Source organism: Scyliorhinus torazame, chromosome 12 (assembly GCF_047496885.1).
Source record: "Scyliorhinus torazame isolate Kashiwa2021f chromosome 12, sScyTor2.1, whole genome shotgun sequence".
Lineage (NCBI taxonomy): Eukaryota > Metazoa > Chordata > Chondrichthyes > Carcharhiniformes > Scyliorhinidae > Scyliorhinus > Scyliorhinus torazame.
In genome coordinates this window covers 5,609,685-5,629,655 of record NC_092718.1, presented here as the reverse complement: position 1 = coordinate 5,629,655, position 19,971 = coordinate 5,609,685, and the positions used below count along the sequence as shown (strand labels likewise).

Here is a 19,971-nt window from a genome sequence, read left to right as displayed (position 1 = left end):
ACCGGAGGAAACCCACGCAGACACGGGGAGAACGTGCAGACTCCGCACAGACAGTGACCCAAGCCGGGAATCGAACCAGGGACCCTGGAGCTGTGAAGCAACAGTGCTAACCACTGTGCTACCATGCTGCTTTCAGGTGGAGACCAACGTAGATATTAAAGTGTAGACTATTGGAATCCTTCTCCAAAGAGATCATTTCTCACTGTATGGTAATGTAGGATTTGCTCTCGTTGGTTTTCTACCTCAAGCCAAGCCACACGAGTTCCATCCGCTACTCAAATAGCCAGGGATTAAAAGTTAATTTTCAGTAATACTCCACATACCTGGTGAGCCCACCATACCATCAAGTATGAAAAAGCGCCTATCCATAAAATTGATCCAAGAAAGGTTCCAATAAAGTATTTCTTTGAAGCCTGTTGAAAAATAAAATCCGATATATCACAGATATTCTATCCTCCCCAATCTCAGGGAAAAGCAACATTTTAAATGGGGGGTCATTTGATGTAATTTAATTAGGGGTTTTCAAGAGTCATAATGGTACAGAAGGAGGGTATTTGGCACATTGAACCCATGCTAGCTCTCTGTAGAGCAGTAGTCAGTCCCATCCACCCATTCTGTACCCACAATCTTTCATATTTATTTCCCTCGAGTGCCGATCCAATTCCCTTTTAAAATCTTTGGTTGCCTTTGCTTCCACCATCCTCATATGCAGTGAAACCAGGTCAGTACCATATATCATATCCTTCCTAATGTGTGATGGCCAGACCTTATGTGGTTCCTGATTTAAACATCACTTGCTCTGTTACGAGTGACTAATTTTCCACGCAATCCTTTCTCACTTACTCTATTTCGAACATCAGGCACTGTGAGCCAGAGTGGGAACACGATGGGCAGCAAGCACAGGTAAGTGATCTGTTTCCGCCCGGTATCTGGCCATTCAAGACTCAAAGGTTCTTCATCTTTGGATTCCTTATCATCCTCTTCTTTGTTGTCCTCATCATCATCACTATCTTCATCACTGTCATCATCGCCATCATCATCATCGCTACCATCCGAATCACCATCGCCATCATCATCGTTTGCATTGCCTTTTCCATCACCTTCATCCTTTTCATCATCTGCTTTCTAATAACAAATTAAATTACTTCATATCAGAAATGCAATGATTGATTGAAAACATTTGCTATACATTGATAATGATGGCTCTTAATTATGATTGAAGCTATGTTTAGGAATCAGATGTAGGAAGATTTTTGAATATACAATGTAGCGCATGTGCAGCAGGTATGTGTAACAGAAGGCATCAGCTCATTCTCTCCAGTACATCTCCTGAGTTGAGGACTGAACATCACCACCTTGCCATTGTTTAAAGTTCAAATAAAATCCTGGATGTAGTCAGGTAGAACCAAACCCAGTTCATTTTGAAACAAGGGCCAGCCAGAATTTTACAGCCCTCCTGGGAATGGGCTGTCAGGCAGGTTGGGGGGGGGGGGGGGGGTGGAACACTGGGTGACAAAGAAAGGGGGCCATCACCTACCCACCTCCACTAGTAGGTGCCCATGCTTCATGATGAGCCAGGTGAATCCTGATGACCTTGCAGCAGGCTGCGAGAGTGTCCCTCCAATTTGGCCGCCCCCATGGCCAGACATTACCACCCACACAGTATTTCCCGCCCACTCACCTTGTAATCCAGCTCCACTGGTAATCTTCATTGGGGTTTTTGACTGCAGTTCCAGCAGTGACCTGCTCCCTCAATGGCGCTGTTGGGACTTGAGAGCTGCTGGCTGGCTCTTTGATTGGCTGACAACTCCATTAAATCAACTGGGGGCTTCCCAATCACACGGAAATGGGCTCACCCTGAGTTTCAAGATGGGGGCAAGGTCATCACCTTCAGATAAAATTTCATTGTGCTGCCAATTGGCTAAATATGTTCTCTGCACTTCTCGGGGTTACATTTCATCACCACCAGTCTGTCTATATCCTCCTGAAGTTGTTACTATTCTTCTTGCTGTTAATAATGTTTCTAGGTTTTTTTGTCCTCATTGAAATTTTTCCCAATATACCCAAGTCCAGGTAATTAATGTATATTTAAAAAAAACATTGACTCCAATGCCAAATGCTGGGAAACACTACCATACCATTCCCTCCAGTCTGCAAAGCAAACACTCATCACTCCTCACTGCTTTATGTCCCTTAGCCAGTTTTGTATCATGCAGCCACTGGCTGTTTAATCTCATGCGTTTCAATTTTTAAAATTAATAAACAATAATCTACAAAAAATTAACCAAAGTTACACGATGAAAGAATGAGACTAACAAGCAAAAGCACAGATTAATTTAACCCCCAAAACTAAACTAGAACTAGACCCTCCCCAGCAGCTGACGGTGACTCGCTCCTTAAAAAAGAAATGAATCTTAGGTAGAACCCTGCTACCAATCCCCTAACGGTGAACTTAACTTTCTCCAAATGTAGAAAAGACATGAGGTCACCCAACCAGACTGATGCACGAGGCGGATTAGGAGACCTCCACCCAAGCAGAACTCACCTCCGGCCTATCAACGAGGTGAAGGTGAGAACATCCACCTTCACCCCCGCCTGAAGCACCAGTGAGTCTGATACCCCAAAAATGGCCACCAGCAAACATGGATTCAAATCAGCATTGAGTATCCCTGACAAGGTGTCGAAGAAAGAGGTCTAAAAGCTTACCAACTTGGGGACAGACCAGAGCATATGAGTGTAGTTAGCCAGCCCCCAAGGGCAGCGCTCACCCTTGTCCTCCACCCCAGAGAAAAATCCACTCGGCCTCGCTTTAGTCAGATGTGCCCTGTGCACCCTCCTGAATTGGATCAGACTCAGTGAAGCACATGAAGGCGTGGAGTTGACCCTGCGAAGGGCCTCACTCCATACCTCACCATCCAGAATGTGACCTAACTCACCCTCCCATTACACCATCGCCTCACTCAATGGAGCTGATTCGCTGAGAGAATATGGTCACATATGCCCAAAATAGTCCCTCCATCAGACGCAGCCAAAGATAAAATCCTCTTCAACATGGAAGAGCATGGTGCCGAGGAAAAGAAGGGAAAACCTTGCGCAAAATATCGTGAATCTGATAGTCCCTGAAAAGACTGGAACCAGACAGTTGGAATTTCTCTGCCAACTCCTTAAAACTGACAAACCTCCCCTCCACAAACAGGACTCCAAACCTCTTCAAACCCTTCCCCTCCGATGACTTAAACGTCAAGTCCAAACCCGCTGGCAGGAAAAGGTGGTTGTTGCAGATGGGGGCGAGCCAATACAGGAACAGAGCTTAAAATGCTGCCTGAACTGCTTCCAAATTCTCAGAATGGACACCACCTCTGGAATCAGGGAAAACCTTACCGGAGAGAACGGGAACGATTTTAAAAAAAATGTTCTAATTAGTTCTTGGGGTGTGGGCATCGCTGGCTGGGCCAGCATTTGTTACCCATCCCTAACTAACTATCACTAACACTTAGTGGCTGGCTCGGCCATTTCAGAGGGGAGCAAATTCGAGTCAACCACATTGCTGTCGGTTTGGAGTCACATATAGGCCAGGTAAGGATGGCAGATTTCCTTCCCTGAAGGACACTAGTGAACCACATGGGTTTTTACGACAATTGGCAATAGTTTCATGGTCAGACCTTTAATTCCACATTTGTATTGGATTTAAATATGACCATCTGCCATGGCAGGATTCAAACCCAGGACCACAGAGCATTCCCCTGGGTCTCTGGATTATTAGTCCAGTGACAACACCAGCAAGCCACTGCCTCCCCAGTTACTAGTTAATGCATTTTATGCAGTAACTATCTCAACAAGACTAGAAACCGTGCAGAAACTCACTTTCACTTGTCCCCATATGGAACCAGGATGAAATGAAATGAAGATCGCTTATTGTCACAAGTAGGCTTCAAATGAAGTTACTGTGAAAAGCCCCTAGTCACCACAGGATCGCTGAATCACAACAATTTCTTCTGAATATTGGTTGCCCAATAGTAAAACAATAAATTGTGTCGAGCTTCTTTGGAGAGACTGCCTATACCTTTGGAGAAAAGCCCCATGGATCCCTGGAATCTTTCGTGCCCAAATAAAGAAGCCTTTAATTTGTTGATTTTGACAAAAAATGACTTGGGTCTTTTTCTTGAAAATCAAGGAGATCGAGGCTTGTTGAGGGTAGAGAGCAACGAACACCGAGATAAGGAAGCATTAACATATCCAGAATTAAAGACACCAACTGCTCTGCAAACATCTTATAAAATTCAATGTGGAAGCCATCTGGACCTGGGGCTTTCCCACTCTGCATCAATCCAATGAACATAGAACATACAGCACAGAACAGGCCCTTCGGCCCACGATGTTGTGCCGAACCTTTGTCCTAGATTAATCATAGATTATCATTGAATTTACAGTGCAGAAGGAGGCCATTCGGCCCTTTGAGTCTGCACCGGCTCTTGGAAAGAGCACCATACCCAAACTCAACACCTCCACCCAACACCAAGGGCAATTTGGACATTAAGGGCAATTTATCATTGGCCAATTCACCTAACCCGCACATCTTTAGACTGTGGGAGGAAACCCGAGCACCCGAGGAAACCCACGCAGACACGGGGAGGACGTGCAGACTCCGCACAGACAATGACCCAAGCCGGAATCGAACCTGGGACCCTGGAGCTGTGAAGCAATTGTGCTATCCACAATGCTACCGTGCTGCCCTTAAGAACAAATAAATCTACACTATATCATTTTACCGTCATCCATGTACCTATCCAATAGCTGCTTGAAGGCCCCTAATGTTTCCGACTCAACTACAACTCAATGTATTTTATAATTTCCTCTGGGCCCAATGGGGATTCCAACTCCTTGCTCCTCTCCTCATCCATAGGATGGATAAGCTGTCCAAACAGTCAGTCATGACCGATCCCTCAGCCGGAGGCTCCGATCTATGGAGACCCCAATAGAACCATTCAAAAGCTGCACTAACCTGAGGAGTGGCAGTAACCAGGCTGCTAATCGAGTTACGTACCTGTACCATCTCCCAGGAAGCTGCCTGTCACTTCAGCTGGTGAGCTAAGAGGCGACTGGCCTTCTCCCCCGTATTCAGTTCCCTCGAGCGTCACAGCTGGCCCACGCTCCGTTGCCCGATAGCTCGAATTGTGCCTTTGTCTTCAGCTTTCCGCTTGACAACAGGGCAAGTGAGTTCTGGTGGTCCACCTCTGGAATGGATTCCACCAGCCTCTGTCGCTCTGCCCTCTCTGTCTTCACCACTGCCTGCACCCAGCCACCAACCCCCCACCAAGCTAGTGAAACTGACCCTCTGGAGACCTGCCCAATTCCGGGCACCCCCAAATATCTAAAATGAGACGCTGCCAAACAAAATGGCAGCCCCCCCCCCCCCCCCCCCCCCCCCCCGCCCCGGTACCCACTCCTGGAAAAGAGACCATAAAGTACTCAGTTTTCCCTAAATTCAATTTGTACCATGAAAACATCCCAAATCTCTGGAGCAACCCCATCATACTCGCCAGCGATGAGCTCTGCTCTGAAATATACAAGGGCACTCTATGTTCCACCACCCCCCCCCCCCCCCCGCCCCCTTCACTATCCCCTTCCACAATCCCAAGCTCCTCAATGCAATGACAAAGGGCTCTATAGCCAATGCGAACAGTAGGGGGGACACGGGGCATCCCTGTCTCGTACCTGGTGCAATGCAAAGAACCCTGAATTCATATTCCTGAAACACGTGCTTGTTAGGTGAATTGGACATTCTGAATTCTCCCTCTAGGGGCTTTTCACAGTAACTTCATTGCAGTGTTAATGTAAGCTGAGTTTGACTCACTTTTATTAAATTTTACGTAGTCTCCAATGACAGTGGACATGCATTCACAAAGTTTCTTGTCCGCTAATAATGTTGTGTCCAACCTCCATGTCGGACGCTGGGAGGGGCCTGATTCTAGAGCCAAATCAACAAAGTGCAGGGCATGGTCCGAAAGCACAATCGCTGAATACCCATCAGCCACCCAGAGGAGAGAAAAGACCGATCCACTACAAAAAAATCAACCCGCGTGTACACCTGGTGCACATGTGAGAAAAACAAAAAATCTTTATCACCCGGGTGCAAAATGCGCCATCAAAACAAATGCCAAGGGTAAACAAATAATTTGCAGGCACCATTAGCAAACTACGCCCACACCCCTTCCCCCTTGCCCCCGCTCTCGGATAATTCCATATCGAAATACGCATTCAAATAGAAGCAAGACAAACACAAACAACTAAAATCTACTTCTAACAGACCTAAACAGAACAAGAACCCTAAGCTCATTATCTAAAAAAAACTATTGTACAGAGCTGCAGTCAACCTTCAACACCGCTCCCGTTAGCTAACCCTTAGGTTAGCAGGGAGGCTCCCAACTAGAGTTAAGAAAAATGGTTACAAACAACAAAATACTAAAACCCATAAACCACTGCGCTCCAACAGGGAGCTGTATTTTTTCAAAACAATCAAAACAGATCCTCACATCAAACTAAACCCCAAAGTTGAGAGCAAATTGTAAAAATTCAACTCGAACAGGAAAATACAAAATTAAACATGGAACCCCAACAATTCAACATGCCCGTCCCCAGCACCTAAAAAACTCACTCAGACTGCGCCCAACCTGTGTTTCTTAACAAAAGAGTCCGCCTCTCCCAGCACATCAAATAGATAGTCCTTTCCTTAGAAAGTCACTCGAAGCCGTGTCGGGTACACCAGACCGAAGCGGACTCCACTGTTGGACAGGGCGGTGGTGGCTTTGTGGGACGCAGCCCTCTTCTTCGCCAGCTCCGCTCCCATTCCTTGGTCAAACCTGAAGGCATGGCCTTCCCATTTAAAGTCATAATGCTTCTTTGTCCATCTCTGAACCTACTCTTTCTCTTTGAAGCTATGGAACATCACTATTGCCACCACACATGGCGGATCCTCATGGGGGCCGCGGCCTCCTCCATCGATTTCCGGAGGTTTTCCGACACAACCCTCCGGTGTTGATCAAATTCCTTCAGGATACGCGAAAGCACCTTGGCCGATAGTGGAATGGCTGGAGCCCCAGAGGCTGCCTCCGCCATTTTATGCGAGAGGCCTCACATTCCGTTGATGAACTTCCACTGTCCACATTCTTTCCACTGTCATTTCTGCACATTTCACTCTTACAGGGTCCTTATCCTGTTAATTATCTGGGCTTTCAAAAGGAAATACCCCCTGAAACTGAGAAAAGTGCAAACAGTTGATGCTCTGGCGGGAGCCTCCTGCACCATCAGAAGCCCCCATGGGTTTCAATTTTGCAAACAACCCTGTTGTATGACTCCTTATCTAAAAGTCTAAATCCGTCAAATCAACAGCAGTGCCTTATCCAGCCTCACCCATCTTTCATCAAAGAGCTTAACTTTAGACTTTGTGCTGCAGAAGAGAAGGTAGCATTTCAAATTGAATTCTCAACCTTTCCCAGGTTTCCACTCAAGACAATATCTAGGAAAAGTGTCAACTCATCCACACAGTGTTGCCGAAACAGTTTCTTTCCCACATTTGACCTCTAGTTTCTCACATTCCCGAAAGTAAAACCTGACCCAGGAGGAACAAGCCAAACTAACTCAATAAAAGCCCAGCACTGGTGTCAGTAGGTCTCTGGCACCATGCTGACATAACCACTACACGGATGTTGTGTCATTGTTGGTCCAAAAGCTCCCCCTCCCCCAACCCTCCTCCCAGAATCCTTATCACTGCAATGGTATTATTGCCTCATGAAGCAGATCTTGGAGAGAAATTCTTTTGCCCCATTGACACTGCTCCCTCCCTACTCATTCAACAGAAGAAACACAATGTAGAACAGTTAATAATAATAATACAAACGACTTCCGCTTGTGACCATGGGGTGATTGGTCACATAAAGGGCTGTTCCTGTTCAAAGTCACAGAAAAGGGCTCTTTTTACCCAGATCCGGTGTAATTTTGATGAAAAGGCGTAGGTGAATGTTAGAGGAGTAGTTTTACCCCTGGAATGGTCTGTCTTCTGATTGCCGGACCCGGCAGAAAACAGTGAGAGGTTTGGCTGGAAAGTTGAAGCAGTCTTGTGCTTCACAGACAGTCTCTTCCAGCATGCAGGCGGCGGAGGGGCAAGGTGTAAGGCCCCAGGTACAGGAACTGATGACTTTTATCAAGGAGGAATTCCATAAACAGAGGAAAGAAATGCGTGAGTTTCATGCAAAGGGCATTGCAGAAGCTGTGGCACCCCTGAAGAGCACTTCGGGGCGGATGGAGAGGTGTTTGGAGGTGCAGGGGTCACAGATTGGGGAGATTGAAGGAGTGATCTCGGACCACAGCGTGTGGTGGCTCTGGAGGCGGAGGTGGGGCTCCTAGGAGACCTCTGTAAAACGCTGAGGGCAAAGGTGGAGGAGCAGGAGAATGCCTCGAGAAGGCAGAACCTGCGAATAGTGGGCCTGCCTGAAGGAGTGGAAGGTGTGAGTGCCACGAGGTACGTCTCGAGGATGCTGGCGGGACTGGTGGCAGAAGGGGTGCTGGATAAGGCACCTGAAGTGGACCGAGCGCATAGGTCTCTGAGGCAGAAGCCTAGAGCTGGGGACCGCGGTGATCGTGAGACTTCGTAAATTTGTGGAGAAAGAAAATTCTACGGTGGGCCAGGGAGAAGCGTAGCTGCGACTGGGAGGGAAATAACGTTCGGATTTATCAGGACATCGGAGCCGAGTTGGCAAAACGGCGGGCAGGTTTCAACAAGGCCAAGGCTGTGCTGTACCGGCGGCAGATCAGGTTTGGGGGGCTCTACCCGGGGAAATTATGGGTGATGTTTGGAGGCCGGGAGTATTATTTTGAGACCCCAGAAGCAGCCGAAGATTTCATTAAGGAGCATAAACTGGGGGAGAACTGAGTGGACAATGCTTGGGAACCGGGGTGCTGGCACTATGTAATAAGACCATAAGACCATAAGACATAGGAGCGGAAGTAAGGCCATTCGGCCCATCGAGTCCACTCCACCATTCAATCATGGCTGATTTCAGCTCCATTTACCCGCTCTCTCTCCATAGCCCTTAATTCCTCGAGAAATCAAGAATTTATCAACTTCTGTCTTAAAGACACTCAACGTCCCGGCCTCCACCGCCCTTTGTGGCAATGAATTCCACAGACCCACCACTCTCTGGCTGAAGAAATTTCTCCTCATCTCTGTTCTAAAGTGACTCCCTTTTATTCTAAGGCTGTGCCCCCGGGTCCTAGTCTCCCCTGCTAATGGAAACAACTTCCCTATGGTCGGGAGCATGTTGAAGTGGGTGTAGGGATTGGCGGATTTTCACCTTTTGTTGTTTGGGGGGGGGGGGGGTTCTGTTCAATGTTGAGATTGTAAGGAGTTGTAGGGGTGAAAAGTTTATGTGGGGATGGATGTTCCCATCCCCCCTCCTGTTTTATGGGACTGTTTGTGTTTAACATCTGTTTGTTTGCTTTTGGAGAAGGCTACCTGGAGTTCAGGAGAAGTCCTTGTTTGGGTGGGGGAGGGCAAGGCCAGCGGGAGGCCTTCTTCTTGGAGCTGAGGAGTGTGTGTGGGGGGGGGGGTCATTAGGATGTGCCTTTGGGCAGGGGCAGCCGCGCTAGCAGGTTATGCTGGTGAACGGAAGTGAGGTGGTGGGGGAGAGGCCAAGAGGGGTGGCCGGGGGGTGGGGGGAAAGGGGAAGTGGGGGGAAGAAGGGGAAGGGGGAAAGCGGGGGCGGGGGGGGGGTTTTGCGACGCGGCAGGGAGTGAGAGATGACATGGTCAAGGGCGAAGAAAGGGGCCATCTGGGATGGGCTAGGTACAGAGTGGAATTAAAGGGGCAGGAGTTAAGTGGGGAAGATGACGGACGGTAGAGAGGATTGGAGCCTCCGGTAAGGTTGGTAACGTGGAATGTCCGGGGACTGAATTAGCCGGTTAAAAGGTCGCGGGTGTTCGCGCAGGAGACACACCTCCGTGTGAACGACCAGGTTAGGTGAAGGAAGGGGTGGGTCGGGCAGGTTTTTCACTCGTGGTTTGATTTGAAATCGAGGGGTGTGGCGATTTTAATGAGCAAAAAAATGGGATTCGTGAGTGTGAAGGAGGTGAGGGATCCAGGTGGGAGATATGTGATTGTGAGTCGGGTATTGGAAGGGGCACTGGTAATGTTGGTAAATGTGTTTGCCCCAAATTGGGAAGATGTGGGTTTTATGTGGGGGTTGTTGGCACCAATCCCGGATTTGGCCACGTACCAGTTGATCATGGGAGGAGATTTTAACTGTCCTGGAGCCGAGGGTGGATAGATAGAGCCCCAGGTCGATGGGTAGGGTACGAATGGCAAGGGAGCTGGGGGGGTTTATGGAGAGGATGGGTTTGGTGGATCCATGGTGCTTTCAGAACCCAGGGGGAAGGGAGTATTCCTTCTTTTCATACGTCTATAAGGTGTATTCGAGGATTGATTACTTTGTAGTGAGTCGGGAGATTTTGGTTGGGGTGGAGGGGGCAGAGTATGCGGGGATAGTTATCTCGCACCATGCATCCCACTGGCTGGATATTCGGTTCAGTACGGGACGAGAACAGAGGCCGGGGCGGAGGTTTGGGTAGGGGTTGTTGGCGTATGGAGGTTTTGTGATAAGGTGCGGTTGGCGATTAGGGATTATGTGGAGTTCAATCAGAATGGGGAGGTGTCGGCGGCCATTTTTTGGGAAGCACTGAAGGCAGTGGTCCGGGGAGAAATTATCTCATTTGAAGTTCGTGCGAATAAGGAAAGGAGGGCGGAACATGGCCGTCTAGTGAGCGAGATAGTGGAGGTGGACAGGGAATATTCGAGGGTGCCCACCGTGGAGGGACTGGCGAGGAGGAAAAGTTTCCGGGGGAAATTTGACAGGCTGGCAACGGGGAGGGCGGTAGGGCAACTGTGTAGGGCAAGAGGGGTGCAGTACGAGTATGGGGAGAAGGCGAGCCGCATGCTGGCGCACCAGCTGCGGAGGCAGGCTGCGTCCAGAGAAATATTGAAGATCCGGACTGGGGCTGGGGATGTGGTGTCAGAGCCAGGGAAGATAAATGAGGCATTTAGAGAGTATTACTAGGGACTTTATGAGGCAGACACAGGAGGAGAGGAGGGGGACATGGGGTGGTTTCTGGACGAGCTGGAATTTCCCCAGATGGAGGAAGCAAAGAGGCAGGCGTTGGAGGAGCCCCTGGGGCCGAGGGAGGTGCTGGATAGTATCAGGGGTATGAAGTCGGGGAAGGCCCCTGGGCCGGATGGGTATCCGGCAGAATTTTATAAGGAATTTGCGGCGGACCTGGCACCACATCTGTTGGGGCGTTTAATGAAGCGCTGGAGAAGGGGGAGTTGCCGGGGACGATGAAGCAGGCAGTAATCACACTAATCCCCCAAAAAGGGAAGGTTCCAGTGGAATGTGGATCGTATAGACCCATATCAGTATTGAACACGGATGTGAAAGTATTTGCTAAGTTGTTGGCGGGGAAGATGGAGGATTGTGTCCCGGGAGTGGTTACAGAAGATCAAACAGGCTTCGTGAAGGGCAGGCAGCTCGCGAGTAATATAAGACGGCTGTTGAATGTGGTGATGAATCCGTCGAGAGCTCTGGTACCGGAGGTGGTAGTGTCCATGGACGCGGAGAAAGCATTTGATCGGGTGGAGTGACGGTACTTGTTCGAGGTTTTGGGAAGGTTTGGGTTTGGCCGAGATTTGTGGCATGGGTGCGGTTGCTGTATGTGGCACCAAGAGCGAAGGTCGGGACGAATGATATGAGCTCACGAAGCTTTGACTTACACAGGGGTACAAGGCAGGGGTGCCCGCTGTTATCGCTGCTGTTTGCGCTGGCCATAGAGCCATTGGCGATGGCTCTCAGGGGGTCGGCAGAGTGGCGGGGGATAATGAGGGGACAGAGGGAGCATCGGGTGTCGCTCTATGCCGATAACCTCTTGCTGTATGTTTTGGATCCGTTGGAGAGTATGGGAAGGACTATGGGCATGTTGGAGGGTTCTCGGGATACAAGCTGAATGTAGGGAAAAGCGAGGTATTCCCGGTGAATGAGCTGGCACAGCGGGCTAATTTAGGGGGGATGCCATTTACGGTAGCGAGGGATAGGTTTAGGTATTTGGGGATTCAGGTAGTGAGGGAATGGACGGGGCTCCATAAGTGGAACTTAACGAAGCTGGTGGAGGAGGCCAGGAAGGATCTTAAGAGGTGGGATACACTGCACTTAACGTTGGCGGGGAGGGTCCAAGTGGTGAAAATGAATATTCTGCCGAGGTTCTTGTTTATCTTTCAGGCTCTCCCGATCTTTATACCAAAGGCCTTTTTTCGGAAAGTGGACACAATCATCTCGGACTCTGTATGGGTGGGGAAGGTACTGAGGGTGGGGAGGACCCTGCTACAGAGGCAGCAGGGGGGGTTGGCAATGCCAAACATGCTTCATTATTATTGGGCGGCGAATGTGGACAAGGTGCGGCGGTGGTGGGAAGGAGAAGGGGTAGAGTGGGTTAGGATGGAGGAGGAATTGGATGGGGTCTAGTTTGAGGGCTATGGTGACAGCAGCATTGCCAATGGCTCTGAGTAGGTATTCAGGGAGACCAGTGGTGCAGTCCACGGTGAAGATATGGAATCAGCTGAGGAGGCATTTTAGGATGGAAGGGATGTCGGTGCTAACGCCGCTGTGTGAGAATCATAGGTTTGAGCCGGGGGGGATGGATAGTGTATACAGGAGGTGGAGGGAAGTGGGGCTGGTCAAGGTGAGGGATTTGTATTTGGAGGAATGGTTGGCCAGTCTGGAGGAGCTAAGGGAGAGGGTAGAGCTGCCGAGGGGGAGTGAGTTCAGGTATCTACAGGTTAGGGACTTTGCGCGAATGATCTGGAGGGGGTTCCCTAGATTGCCGGGATACACCCTGCTGGAGCGATTGCTGCTTCCGGATGTGGAAGGGGAGGGAATAATTGGGGATATATATAAGTGGCTGGGGGAGCAGGGAGGCGAGCGGGTGGTGAAGATCAAGGAGAAATGGGAAGCGGAGTTGGGAATGGAATGAATTGGGGAGTATAGAGTGAGGCACTGCGAAGGGTAAACGGGACCTCCTCTTGTGCAAGGATGAGCCTGATACAGTTTAAGGTGGTGCACAGGGTGCATATGACTCGGGCGAGAATGAGTGGGTTCTTTCAGGGGGTAGCAGATGAGTGTGAGAGGTATGGGCGGGGGCCAGTGAATCATGCGCACATGTTTTGGGGTTGTGAAAAATTGGGAAGATTCTGGGCGGGAGTGTTCGCGGTCTTAGTCAGGATAGTGGAGGAGGGAGTGGACCCGGACCCTTTGGTGGCGATATTTGGGGTTTCAGAGAAGCCGGAGCTCATGGAGAGGAGGAAGGCCGATGTCGTGGCCTTCGCCTCTCTGATTGCATGGCGACGAATTTTACTGGAGTGGCGGTCGGCATCGTCACAGGGGGTAGCAGCTTGGTTGGGTGACCTGTATGACTTCCTGCGGTTAGAGAAGATAAAGTATGAGTTAAGGGGCTCAGCAGGGGAGTTTGAGAAAAGGTGGGGGATGTTTGTGACCGTGTTTGAGGAGCTGTTCGTCGCGGGGGGGTGCGGGGGGGCTGAAAAAGGAGGAAAATCTGTCCAAACTCTATAGTTGATTGTTGGGAAGACTGTTTCCCGGGGTGTTTATTTGCTGTAACCTTCTTTTGTTAAAAAATGTTTTTATTCTCCATTTTCACATTTTCCTTCAAAATTTACACTCCTCCCACAAACAGTAAACGGTAACAAATACAAAATCAATCCCCTTAACAATACCAATGATCCCATCCTCCCACCACCGCAAACAAGGGCCCACCTGTCAATATATGCATCCAATAAAACAAACCCTCCCACGGTGGAAACAAAAAAACAAAGGAGAAAAAGAAAAAGGAGTCCGGGACCACCCATGGTCACCATTGACCTATAGAGTCCACTCTCCCCCGCTACCCCCCTACACTCAACGCCATCCAACCTCTGAAAGAGTACCGTACATGATACCCAAGAGTTGTACCCCCCCCAAGTCACCAACTCCTCCCGTCCACTGCCTCTTGTAAAACTCCTCCCCCCAACCTCGGTTCCTTCCCCCCAACTTTCCACCCCGGCTAGACCACTCGTGACCCTGTTCTGCCAGGCTCCGATGGCCGCAGCCCCTCCCCCCACCTCACTCCCGTTCACTGGCCGGCTTAAACCGGCCAGCGTGGAGGCCCCCGCCTGGGTCCCTTTCCCCCTTGCCCGGCCCTAGGAAAGCCCAGAGATCCCCTTTTAGCACACAAACCCCGCATATCCACCTACACCCCAAAGAGCCCTCTTTTCGACTGAAAGTCCCATCACTTCCCTTGTCCAAATATATACAACATTGGCTCCTTTAGCCCATACACCCGCACACAGTGAAACAAAAAAAAGAAGAAAATACAGTCATGAGGTTACATCGGCACATGGCCATTTCTCAATTTCTCAGTTCTGCCACAGTCCTTCTGCCTTCGCAAACTCCTCCGCCGCTTCCGCCGTTCCAAAATAAAAGTCCCGGAGCTTGTAAGTCACCCTCAGCTTCGCTGGATATACAATGCCGCACTGCACCTTGCTAATGTACAGTGCCCACTTCACCCGGTTGAAGGCAGCCCGCCTCCTCGCCAGCTCCACCGTAAAGTCCTGGTATACACGTATACCAGCTCCAGCCCACTGCACCACCCGCTTCTGCTTGGCCCAGCTCAGGACCTTCTCCTTCACCCTGTACCTACGGAAGCACAGAGTCACTGCCCTTGGCAGCTCACTCGCCTTTGGTACAGGCCTCCACGACCGATTAGCCCGATCCAGTTCATATCGGGAGGGATCCTCCCTCTCCCCCAATAATTTTGCCAGCATCACGGCAAAATACTCAGTCGGCCTCGGTCCTTCAACTCCTTCGGGCAGCCCCACAATCCTCAAATTCTGTCGCCTGAATCTGTTTTCCAGGTCTTCCATTTTTCCTTGCAGATCCTTGTTAGTGTCCATTACCTTCCGCATCTACTTCCCCATCGAGGCAAGTTGATCACCGTGCTGCAATAACGTCTCTTCCACTTCCTTCAGCGCCTCCCCTTGCTCTCGCACCTCCGCCACTGCGCTCGTCACCTCCGTCCTCACCGGGGAAACCGCCTCCTCCACCAGCGCACTCAAAACCTCCCTCATCTCCTTCCTCATAGTCTCCATGTATCTTGTAAACTGCCTTTCGAATTCCGCAGCCATTACTTTAGTTATTTCTTCAGCCGTAAACAATGCGTCCTCCCCTGGTGCTCCAGCCTCCATTTTCCTCGGTGACCCCGCGGTCACCTTTCCACTCCCCGACGGACCTTCAGCTGTTTTCTTTACGGACGTTTTCTTGCTCACCCTCGACATTTTTCTTCACTGTGCCGCCTCTGTGCCTTCTCCCTGCTTTTGCCCCGAAAATGCCGTTCCCGAATGGGAGCCCTCCATTGTGCGGCCGCCTCCCGCCCACCGTCACCGATAGTCGCCCTGCTGTAACCTACTTTGATACAAGTTTGAATAAATGCGTTTTTAAAAAAAAATAATAATACAAATAATAATAATAGTTGAAGTGGAAAAAGAGTAGATCCTTTGGGCCACTTACTTGCTCGTTGGCAGAATTATCTTCATCTTCAGCACTTTCTGTCGGTGATGATGGGGTGGGTGGATCAATTGGGGGAGTAACTTCAATATTCCCTGAATTGGGGAGATCTGTCTCCTCCTCTGTCGCTTTCTCCTCTGTCGCCACCTCCTCTGTCGCTTTCTCCTCTGTCGCCTTCTCCTCTGTCGCCACCTCCTCTGTCGCCTTCTCCTCTGTTGCCACCTCCTCTGTCGCCACCTCCTCTGTCGCCACCTCCTCTGTCGCTTTCTCCTCTGTCGCCTTCTCCTCTGTCGCCACCTCCTCTGTCGCTTTCTCCTCTGTCGCCACCTCCTCTGTCGCTTTCTCCTCTGTCGCCACCTCCTCTGTCGCCTTCTTCTCTGTCGCTTTCTCCTCTGTCGCTTTCTCCTCTGTCGCCTTCTCCTCTGTCGCTTTCTCCTCTGTCGTCTTCTCCTCAGTGTCTCCATCTATAAAACAGTACCATAATCTTCAGGATTTAATAGCTCTGCTTTATTCTTTATCTTCACTATTAAGACGGACATTATTTCAGTTTCACAGTTTTCATTTTTGCTCAAAACCAGCAATAACTGGGGATCATGCTCTAAAATTGTAATTCAGTTTAATGAATAAAACAACCTGGAAATGAAACTCTGGTGCCAATAAAAATTACCAAGAGGCCGTTGAAATATTGTAAAAACCTAATCTGTTCACTAATGTTCTTCAGCAAGCAAACTTGATGTCCTTACTTGTCTATAACTGGTTTATAAATTACTTCAGTCCCCACCAATGGTTGACATTTTTTTTCCAATTAAGGGGCAATTTAGCGTGGCCAATCCATCTAACCTGCACATCTTTGGGTTGTGGGGGTGAGACCCACGCAGACACGGGGAGAATGTGCAAACTCCACACGGACAGTGACCCGGGGCCGGGATCGAACCTGGGTCCTCAGCGCCGTGAGGCAGCAGTGCTAACCACAGCACCACCGTGCCAATCCTCCTAAGGTTGACTCTTAACTACCCTTGGATGTGCAAGCCCCTTAGTTGTATCAAACTACGACTAATGAATCATAGAATCCCTGCAGTGCAGAAGGAGGCTATTTGGCCCATCAAGTCCGCACCAACCCTCTGAAAAAGCACCCCACCAGGCCCACTCTCCGGCTCTAACCCTGTAACCCAATCTAACCTGCACATCTTTGGACTGTGGGAGGAAACCGGAGCACCCGGAGGAAACCCACGCACACACGGGGAGAACGTGCAGACTCCACACAGACACCCAAAGCCAGTCCCAGAAGGCAGTCCACCACCACCTTCTTAGAGCATCTAGGAATGGAAATTAATGCTAGTGATATCCCACTCTCGAGACTAAACGTTTTAAAATGTCCTTAAAAAATCCACTTACGATAGTGACGTTTATGGGGCATCTTGACAAATACATGAATAGGATGGGAATAGAGGGATACGGATCCAGGAAGTGTAGAAGGTTTTAGTTTAGACGGGCAGCATGGTCGGCACGGGCTTGGAGGGCCGAAGGGCCTGTTCCTGTGCTGTACTTTTCTTTGCTCTTTGTTCACTTAAAGTCAGCCATATTGACACTTAATAAGTAGACATTGTAATCTAGAAACTTTTATATAATTTTCCCCTGCCCACTATTGTAATGGAGGTGACTAGATGTTTATTTTAACACTATGGTAAGAGGAATTTCAAATCAAAATAACAAGCATTCCTCCTCAAATATTGCCAACAGCCACTCCTCCATTTTCAGGCGAGTGATGTGACTTTTATTATTTAATTACTGCTTTGAGTTCCTAGCTTTCCAGGCCTGGCTGCATCTCACCGTCTTCAAAGAATGCAGCCCAGAATAGGTAACAAAGACTTTGAGGAATGGGATTTACCAACCCCCCTGCCCCCCACCATGTTGTGTTTTCTAGCAGCGGATGGTCGCCATTGGCAGCACTAGAATGTTCCGCCAGCAGAGGGCTAGAAAATTCAGCCCCTCCCTTTTAATTCTTTAATCCAATGTTCACGAACATCTTTTATATTTTCAACTTGTAGGGCAGCACGGTGGCGCAGTGGTTAGCACTGCTGCCTCGCGGCGCTGAGGCCCCGGGTTCGATCCCGGCTCTGGGTCACTGTCCGTGTGGAGTTTGCACATTCTTCCCGTGTTTGTGTGGGTTTCACCCCCACAACCCAAAAATGTGCAGGGTGGGTGGATTGTCCACGCTAAATTGCCCTTTAATTGGAAAAAATGAATTGGGTACTCTAAATTTAAAAAATATATATTTTCAACTTGTATTTTAGGTAAAATTTGCTGCTTCACAAGGTGAAAAGCAGTGGTATATATATATATATTTATATAACATATATAACGTATATAACACACACATATAAACATATGTGTATAAATAAGCATACATAACATATATATGTATATAAATAAGCACATATAACACATATATAACATATATTTGGACAGGAATAGGCCAGCTGGTCAATCTTGCCTATCCTGTAGCGTTGTGTTGCTTCTACAACTCGCCATGACTCCTTACTCACCTCGGTGCCAGTTAGTCCCCATTATAGGCAGAATATCCAAATCCAATTAGGGAAAATAATTTCTGAAATATTCCTCTTCAATGCTTCTGGGTGAAACTAGTCTGGAGACCAGTGCTGACAATTGGACATCCCGTACCCAAATGTAATCACAGTAAAGTTCTTTCCTGGAGTATTCAATTGTGCAGTAGCCTTTCAACTCTGGGACTTGGGTTTCATTAGATCTGTCTTCTCTGAGAGCTTTGACAGTTTACACGGAATTTGTTTGAAGAGTCCCAACCTAGTAATGGGTACCTGGTACTGCACTAAATGGGCTCCCAGTTAAACCAGTGCAGGCAAAAACCCAGAATCACTTAAGAAACAATGAGGTACAGCACTGAAGGCGCTGTAAATGGATGGGCTGAATGGCCATCTTCGTCTTTTATGAAGGGTAAATCATGTTTGTCTAATTTGATGGAGTTCTTCGACGATATAACAAAGTGGGTAATGGGGGTCCTGTAAATGTATCTGGACTTCCAGGGGGCATTTGATACGGTGCCGCTCAAAAGGTCAATATATAAGAAAGATCCCACAGGGCTGGGGTAATATATTAACTTATTAGAGAACTGGCTAACCAACAGGAAACAGAGAGTGAGGATAAATGCGTCTTTTTCTGGTTGGCAAGCTGTGACTAGTGGGGAGTCCTTGGGTCTTACCTATTTACAATCTACATCAATGACTTGGACACAGGGACTGAAGGTCCTACAGTCAAACTTGCAGGCGACACTAAAATAGATGGGAAAGCAAGTTGCAATGAGAAGAAAATTACAAATGGATATGGACAGCTCAGAATGTCAGTTTCAGTGAGAAACCCGATGCGAATCTCTGCAGCCAGCCGCAGAGAATCTGGGGGTGTGGTTTCTGACATCACTCTGGGGGGGAGGGGGCAGTGCCTGATAGAGCTGGTCACGGAGATCAGGACGCCACCGTGCCCCGGTCAGCGTTAGAAATAAACTCCCCCTCCCCCGCCACCCACCACCCATCCACGGTCATAGGGGAATCCCTTTAGGCATTGGGGCAGTCCCACACCCCACACAGGCAAAAGGGTAACCTCCCTCCACACGCACTAAAGGGGAACTACCCCCCCTCCCATGTGCCTTCAAGGAAGGCCCTTCAAAGATTTCGCCGGCGAGAATCTTGTTTTCCGACTCGCGGGATTTTGGGTCCTGCTTCCAACAAAGAACAAAGAACAAAGAAATGTACAGCACAGGAACAGGCCCTTCGGCCCTCCAAGCCCGTGCCGACCATGCTGCCCGACTAAACTACAATCTTCTACACTTCCTGGGTCCGTATCCCTCTATTCCCATCCTATTCATTATTTGTCAAGATGCCCCTTAAATGTCAATATCGTCCCTGCTTCCACCACCTCCTCCGGTAGCGAGTTCCAGGCACACACTACCCTCTGTGTAAAAAACTTGCCTCATACATCTACACTAAACCTTGCCCCTCTCACCTTAAACCTATGCCCCCTAGTAATTGACCCTTCTACCCTGGGGAAAAGCCTCTGACTATCCACTCTGTCTATGCCCCTCATAATTTTGTAGACCTCTATCAGGTCTCCCCTCAACCTCCTTCGTTGCAGTGAGAACAAACCGAGTTTATTCAACCGCTCCTCATAGCTAATGCCCTCCATACCAGGCAACATTCTGGTAAATCTCTTCTGCACCCTCTCTAAAGCCTCCACATCCTTCTGGTAGTGTGGCGACCAGAATTGAACACAATACTCCAAGTGTGGC

General features: G+C 49.1%; 1 protein-coding gene across 3 annotated transcripts in view; it reads right to left on the bottom strand.

Annotated features, from left to right (window-relative positions):
• The window catches only part of slc24a1 (solute carrier family 24 member 1), a 325,564-nt gene that overhangs the window by 9,569 nt on the left and 296,024 nt on the right, over positions 1-19,971 (bottom strand). For all 3 annotated transcript variants that reach the window (XM_072470316.1, XM_072470318.1, XM_072470317.1), the window contains 3 exons: positions 15,657-16,117; positions 844-1,125; positions 324-413 (listed from right to left, as the gene is read on the bottom strand). In XM_072470316.1, coding sequence (XP_072326417.1) covers positions 324-413; positions 844-1,125; positions 15,657-16,117 — 833 coding nt within the window. The remainder of the gene's footprint in view (positions 1-323; positions 414-843; positions 1,126-15,656; positions 16,118-19,971) is intronic.